At 46.3% G+C, this 7,757-nt stretch overlaps 1 protein-coding gene across 3 annotated transcripts in view; it reads left to right on the top strand.

Moving 5' to 3' along the window:
• Nucleotides 1-7,089, top strand: part of Uba2 (ubiquitin like modifier activating enzyme 2) — a 29,112-nt gene extending 22,023 nt beyond the window's left edge. Inside the window, exons 15-19 of one of the 3 annotated variants that reach the window (XM_029479744.1) lie at nucleotides 1-95; nucleotides 1,345-1,441; nucleotides 3,163-3,268; nucleotides 4,920-5,056; nucleotides 6,312-7,089. In XM_029479744.1, the coding sequence (XP_029335604.1) occupies nucleotides 1-95; nucleotides 1,345-1,441; nucleotides 3,163-3,268; nucleotides 4,920-5,056; nucleotides 6,312-6,493 (617 nt within the window). In that variant the 3' untranslated portion in view covers nucleotides 6,494-7,089. The remainder of the gene's footprint in view (nucleotides 96-1,344; nucleotides 1,442-3,162; nucleotides 3,269-4,919; nucleotides 5,057-6,311) is intronic. The other 2 variants (XM_029479743.1, XM_029479745.1) reach the window with 2 other exon arrangements.
• Nucleotides 7,090-7,757: the final 668 nt, after the last annotated feature.

The following is a 7,757-nucleotide window of genomic DNA, read 5'->3' as shown; positions in this document are numbered from 1 at the left end:
CTCCCAACACCAACTGTTACGTTTGTGCCAGCAAGCCAGAGGTGACTGTGCGGCTGAATGTCCACAAAGTGACTGTCCTCACCTTACAGGATAAGGCAAGTGCAAGGACTGCTTCTCTTTTCCTTGTAGCAGTGAGTCCAGGGTGGGATTTGCCCTGGACAGTACTGGCTGTTAGGTGGATAGAGCCTCTCCTGTGGGTGGCTTCCCAGTCCAATCCCCGCCAGCCTCTGCCTGTGTTTCTGGGACATGTATCTTGTCTAGAAAGGAACAGGTCTGTGTTAGTAAGCAGAAGACAGGGAAGTCCGGATTTCTGAGAAATGACACTCCCTGCAGTTGTTTGGTTTGGGGGGTGAACAAATACTTGAGTAAGGCTGCGTACCTTCACTTTCCCTCAGGACGAAGACCCAGTAGTGACTTCAAGTTGCAGGGTTTGTGACTTGCTGTTTCCTAGGACATGGTGTTGGTTGGTATTTATCATGGGGCTAAAAGAACCGAGTGCAGTGCTGATAATTGGGAGAGTTTTGTTTTCACTAGGTGGGATTTAACAGTGTTGTCTCTTATGCTGCATCTTGAAATATGAAGGGAGACACTGCTTGAAGTGGGAAGATTATCTGAGAATCAGGCATTCTTTTTGTCAAACACTTTCCATGGCAGGGTTGACATGGAAACTGAGATGAAATGTGGCAGATGTGAAGCCTGAGCCTAAGTGTGAGGGTGGTGGGTGGCCTCTCCAGGCTCTCAGGCTGCACCTGCCCTGCATCCATGGGCAGATGTGGGGTGGGGTCTGGGCCACCTCTTGGCTTCCTGCGACCATGTTTACCATGTAGATAAGAGTGTGTGTGTGCGTGCATGCATGCCTATTCTCAGAAACAGACAGGATATTAAAATATAACTGAGGCCAGAGAAAGACTGGGTGGGTCAGATAAACCTAAAGACACAGCCCCTTGGTGGAAAGAGTGACCCAGTTCCAAAAGCTTTTGTCTGATCTATGCATGTGCACTGTGGCACTTGTATATATGCACTCACATGCATAAGCCACACACACAGAGTAATTATGTAATAAGTAGCTCTCCCCAGTTGAAAAGTTAACTTGTATAGAAAAGCAGTATACCAGCACTCGGGAGGCAGAGGCAGGCAGGCAGATTTCTGAGTTCAAGGCCAGCCTGGTCTACAGAGTGAGTTCCAGGACAGCCAGGGCTATACAAAGAAACCCTGTCTCAAAAACAAACAAACAAACAAAGAAAGGGAGAGGAGAGGGAGAGGAGAGGAAAAAGAAAAGCAGGATAGGTTTTTTTATGGTCTTTAATTACCTACATTAATTAATATTTAATTTTCCACCTTTAGATAGTGAAAGAAAAGTTTGCTATGGTGGCACCAGATGTCCAAATTGAAGATGGGAAAGGCACAATCCTGATATCTTCAGAAGAGGGAGAGACAGAAGGTACCACCCTCGCCCTTCTTACCTGGCAACTCCTGGGGGAGGGAGAAGCTGGGCTCTGCTCATTGCAGGAGTTAGTGTGGCATTTGCTATCACAGTTATGGCAGTGGCTACTTGTCGAAGGCCTTCAGATTCGGAAGCTTTCTGGTATTGGGGTACTTCAGGGACTTGTCAGTGACCCAATGCACAGATTCTGGCAGTTTATACATTGAAATACTTTTTGTTCCTTCCCAAGGGCCCTCTGCCTATGTCTTGGGCCCTAGGGCTAGGTTGGTGGTGAGCATGCTCCTAAGGCTGTTAGCCTCAGGGGAGTGTAAATCTTAGGGCTTTTTTCAGGAGTGGCAAGGTCAGATCACACAGAGACTGGCACCTGCTAGGTCAGTTGTTCTACAGCTCAACTGGGCTCCACCTCTGAACTTTGTTGAGATTTCCCGTCAGGGCAGGAATATAATCGGTGGATAGAGTGCCAGCTCGGCATGCGTAAACACCTAGGTTCCGTCCCAGCAGTGCATAAGCCAGGTGTGCTGGCACGCACCTGTCCCAGTACTCAATGGGGAAAGGAAGCAGGAAGGTCAAGGACAGCCTGCCTGCATGGTAAATCTGAAGCCAGCCAGGCATGGGAGTGCATTGGAGATCATGGTACTTAGGACACAAATGAGACCAACCTGGTCTATAAAGTAAGTTTGATTGATTGATTGATTGATTGATTTTTTTTGAGACAGGGTTTCTCTGTATAGCCCTGGCTGTCCTGGAACTCACTTTGTAGACCAGGCTGGCCTTGAACTCAGAAATTTGCCTGCCTCTGCCTCCCAAGTGCTGGGATTAAAGGCGTGAGCCACCACTGCCCAGCCTTATAAAGTTAGATCTTATCTCCCGAAAATAGTCATAAGGATTCTTGCTGGTAGTAGTTTTGCTGGTTGAGAAATTATTTGAGTATTTAGTTAGGTCGTGTGTAATTAGAGGTCATATGTTGGCTGGCTATTTTGGAAGTGTGGTTTAATATTAATATTTGGGCCATATTCTAGACAGCTGTCTTTACCGTGAAGAGAGGTTTGTCTGCTGTTCTGTACTGTTAGTTACTAAAGAGCTCATTGAGCTACTGCAGATCATGTTGGGAGTGAAGTGTAGTAACGCTCGCTGATGAAGTGCTGCCTTCTCAGGACTCCAAAATCAGTTTGCTTTGAATGGGATGCCTTTGTGGGTCCTTTGTACTTGGTCCACTTGAAGTGGTAGGTGAGTGTTCAGGGCTGAATTCCTGCGTGCCTGATAGCACACTTAGTTTGCTGTTCACAGCCTAGGGCACTGAACCATCCAGAAACTTTCCTTGGAGCGTTCTCCTTGATGTGTCTTCATGTGGCCTCTTGTGACGGGTGTGCACCATGGTCTGAGTGGCCAGGCTTCTTCTATATATATATGAACACTTTTTTTTTTAATATAAGTAAAAGTCTTGTGTAGTCCAGGCTGTCCCAGAAAATAACCTTGTCCATTTGATCCCCTGCCTCCACCTCCCAAATTCCGCAGTTACGGCATGTTTTTAACTAGTTACCACTTGTATAAAGCAGTGTCTTCAAATTCAGTCATTCTGTTGGGCACTGTGGGTCAGGACTTGAGAATGCCAATTTCTAAGGAATGCAGTGCAGCCATAGTGGCTTTGGCGTTTTAATAACTCCCTTGCCCACACTGTAGAAGGATAATTATACCATCTTCACTCTGCTCACGTCTAGCTAATAACCCCAAGAAGTTGTCTGACTTTGGAATCAGAAACGGCAGCCGGCTTCAAGCGGATGACTTCCTCCAGGACTACACTTTGCTGATCAACATTCTTCATAGGTAGGACCTGTTAGTTCTGGAATGTAAACCACACAAGCCAGGGATTTCTATGTAGAAGCTCCACTGCGCAGTGGGGCTGCACAGGGGTGTGCCTATAGGAGAGTGCTAGGATTCAGAAATACAAGGATAATCAGCAAAACAGCTTGAGGACGAGTAGAAGCTGACAGGATGGCCGATGGTCATCTCTCTGGCACCTGGTGATGGCTCGGGTTAAGCATGCTTGCAGACCTGAGTTCAGTTCCTGTGGTACGTTGGTAAAGGAGAGATCCCACTCTCGCAGGTCTGCTGACTTCACATGTGTACTATGAGAAACATGGGAAATAAAATTTTTAAATCTTAAGGTATAAAATAATAGACTTTTTTTTTTCCAAGACAGGGTTTCTCTGTGTTGCCCTGGCTGTCCTGAAACTCACTCTGTAAACCAGGCTGGCCTTGAACTCAGAAATCCACCTGCCTCTACCTCCCAAGTGCTGGGATTAAAGGCGTGTGCCACTACTGCCCGGCAATAATAAACTTTTTAGGTAGATTTGTAAAGGTACATTTATCTTCATAATTCAGCTATAATAAGATCTTGCTGGGGTTTTTTTTTTTTCACATTTTTTTAAAATTACATGTATTCTGTGTGTATCTAAGAGAGTGTAGGGAGTGTGTGTACACACTTCATATGTACACACCTTCTTATGTACCATGACAATACAAATGTGGAAGTCAGAACAGTTGGCTTTAGCAAGGTGAAGTGGGTTTTATGTGTGTGTGGGTGTTTGTTTTGTCTGCATGTATGTCTGTGTGTCATGTTTGGGCAGTGCCCAAACAGAACATTGGATTCCCTGGAACTAAAGTCACTAAACCTGGAGTGGTTGTGAGCCTCCATGTAGATGCTAGGAGTGGAGCGCAGGTCTGCTGGAAGGATAGCCAGTGAGTGTTCTTAACTTCTGAGCCATCCCTCCAATCCCCTGTAAGTGTACTTTAAATGTGGTCTTGCCTGGTGTTCAAAGTGTTTGGAGGACTATAAATTCTACATAAAGTTACATAATGGACTCAAGGCTAGCCTGCAGTGGTGTGCTCTCCTGCCTTCACTGGGACACTGGCTGGGCAGCAGTGACAACTCATGCTTACTTGTGAAAGAAAGCAGCAGGAAAGGACAAAGTGGTCAAGTGTCCGAGAAATAGCAGAGTTGGGGTGTGGGTTTGTGTCTGTCTTTCTCACCCTATGTTTTAACTCTCAGCACAGAACGGCCTTTAAAAATGTGCATCCTCTGTTCACCTTGACAAATAACATTTGATGTATACTTTGGAACTCAGGTATGAGAGTAGGGAGTTGTCTATAAAGCTAGGGAAAGCCAGAAATCACATAACCCTATCCCCAGAACACCAAGGTCTGGTCAGATCTTTGGGCAGAGCAGCTGGAAAAAAAGACATAGACTTGCTGGGCTGCAGGCCTTATGCCTCAGTCTCTGTGAGCAGGATGTAAAGAAAACTCAGCCTCTGTCACTTGAGTTAGAGAAGCATTGCTCTGGCCTTTTCTTGAGAGTGTTCTGGAAGTCAGAACCTTCCAGGGGTCACATTGTACATTCTGAGCTGTGAGGATGTCCCTGCTCCTTTACTATGAAATGCACAGCTCAGTCTGTTTATAGTCTCTGTTTCTCTTTTAGCGAAGATCTTGGAAAGGATGTTGAATTTGAGGTAGTTGGTGACACCCCTGAAAAAGTGGGGCCAAAACAAGCTGAAGATGCTGCCAAAAGCATTGCCAATGGCAGCGATGATGGTGCCCAGCCTTCCACCTCCACAGGTGAGTCACCTCCACGCCAGAGTTGGTACTCTGATGGACACTGAATGTAAAATACCAAGGCTGAGTCAGTTTGGAATTGATTGTATAATGGGGCTTTGAGTTTTATGAGTCATGAAGACCTTTATGACCCCTGGGGTATTCCTAGAGGTATTGGGAGTGGTTTTCTGAATCTCCAACAGCAAGCCGTGGGCTAATTCCTGGTCCGTGGTCTGTTCTGCTTAAGCTGCCTGCTTAAGCTGCTTATTTGGAAGCCATAAACTGTGCATCTGGCTCTTTGAGCAGGTGCTTCCAGGGTGGGTATGGGCTTCCAGGAAGGCAGGTGCCTAAGTAAAGCCCACCTGAGAATGTCCCCAGAGGTCCTTCTGACACCTGGGACCTTTCAGATACCCGATCTTTTGCTGCTCCCTGTTTGGACCAGTATCTCCCCTGAGTTCCCCTCTGTTTTGTGCAGGAAACTGAAGGTTAACCGTTTCTAACTTCTGTTTCCCCTTATGTGAGCACTTTTGGAGTTCTTTAGAATGTTTGCTCTGGCCTGTAGCATCCTCTGAGAATTTAGGGGTAAACTTTGAGGCTGTAGAAGTGGCCCTCTTGGGCTGGTCTGTTCTCTCTTCCCACAACAGGAGCATTGCCTGTAAGACCAAAGTTCTTAACTCCTATTGTGAAACAAATGCTGACCCGCTACCGGGGGCAGGTTTTGAAGGCGGTAGGGGGAAAGTGTGGTCCTGTTTTAAGTTTGCACATTGAGACACACTGTATTTGGGGATAGGGTTAAAGAGCACAAGTGTGGGGATCTCTGCTGTGACTATAGGGAGCCCATGTCTGTCCCTCTGGTTCCTTTCTGGAAGTGGGATAATAATGTTATCTTCTTTATAGGGATGATTAGATGAGTTTGTGCACAGTGCTCAGAGCAGTCCCTGGCGGTTGTAAGTGGCTTGTTGCTGTTGCTGCTCTTTCCTCTATTAGGGTGCCCCTCCCCTTCTCAGTGGGGACTCTCAGGAGGCATGATGATGCATTTGAATTATATGCTAGTCATTATTTTTTGTTTTGCTTGAAAAGAATAGGCAATTGCCCTGGGTCAGTTCTGCTCCCCAGTAACAATCTTCTCCTAAGAGTAGATGTGCTTGGTACAGCAAACACCAGACAGCTTCCCTGAGGGTGGCCAGGGCGGGGGGCTTGGATTCTGCTGTGTGAGGCCTTGGTGAGCCATTGACATCTCCCTCACATCACTGTTCTTTGCTTTGTTTTCCAAAATAAGCACAAGAGCAAGATGATGTGCTCATAGTTGATTCAGACGAAGAAGGCCCTTCAAATAGCACTGACTGCAGCGGGGACGACAAGGTCCGCAAGCGGAAGCTGGAAGAGAATGAGGGTGCCAGTACCAAGAAGTGCCGCTTGGAGCAGACAGAAGATCCAGATGACGTCATAGCGTTAGACTGAGCAGGCTCCTGCCCTTGGTATGGTNGGAACCAAAAGTTAGACCCTTTGTGTGGCTTTGATGGTTCCGTTCCTGTGAAAGTGTTCATTTGCTGAGACTGTTCCAGACTGTTGCTGTGTTGACGTAGGAGTAGAATTTGCGACCCTTTGAGCAAAGCTGGGTGATGAGCTGAAAGAACGCGGGCGTGCATGTTGCCTTCCCTGTAAATAGCCTTAGCTATCATTTCCTAGTGGAAAACACTGTGGGGTAGGAACGCTGCAACCTGGGTATAAATATTATGCCTTTATTTTTGGCTAGAGAAAAGTTATTTTTAGCCTAGATCTAACCATTTTCATACTCTTACCTGAAAGATTCACAGAAGTGTCAAGTGCTATGCATTGAAACTTGTTTTTTAAACGTTACCTGGCACTGTGTATATTAATGTAAAACAATGTTAATTTACCCAGATTTTCAGTTTATACTGCCTGGTATGTCTGTGTAAGAAGCCAATTTTTGTGTATTTGTTACAGTTTCAAGTTATTTATATTTGATGTTTTGTAAACTCAAACAACAAATATACTGTACTTATGGACCAAATAAATGATGTCTGCATACTTGTCATCTGCCTCTGTTGCCCTAGTGGGTTTGTGTCTGCCACAGGCTGAGTGCTAGCTCTGGGCTGTGGACTGTGAGGTTGGTAAAGTGCTTGCCATGCATGTATGGGAGTCTGAGTTTGATCTCTAGCTCCCAGGTTAAAAAAATAAGCTGGGCACATCACTGCCAGCACTGGAGAGGCAGACAGGGAAGTTCTGAGACTCACTGGCCAGCCTGCAGGCTCCAGGCCAGTAAGCGACCCTGTCTCTCACAAAACAAGATAGATGTCTTCTGAGAAAAACCACCCAGAGCTGGCCTTCGGACACATACAGGTAACAGAAGTCTTCCCTTCCATGGGTGCCATTGCACACACCTAGGAAGAAGACCTCATATCCAGCAGCTTACAACCACCTGTCACTTCAGCTCCAGGAGAGCTGACACCCCTTCTGGCCCCTGAAGACATGTGCATATTACACACATAACTTTAAAAAAAAAGACTGAAAGATAAAGAATTCAGGGTCATCAGCTTTATGGTGAATCTGAAGTCAGCATGAGACCATCTCCAAAAACCCAACCAACAATGGCTGGAGAAATGGCTCAGCAGTGAAGAGCACTGACTGCTCTTCTCCTGAGTTCAATTCCCAGCAACCACATGGTGGCTCTCAGCCATCCGTAACGAGATCTGACACCCTC

This window comes from Mus caroli, chromosome 7 (assembly GCF_900094665.2).
Source record: "Mus caroli chromosome 7, CAROLI_EIJ_v1.1, whole genome shotgun sequence".
Classification (NCBI taxonomy): Eukaryota; Metazoa; Chordata; class Mammalia; order Rodentia; family Muridae; genus Mus; species Mus caroli.
Note: the sequence above shows the minus strand (reverse complement) of the source record. Positions and strands in the feature narration are given on the sequence as shown.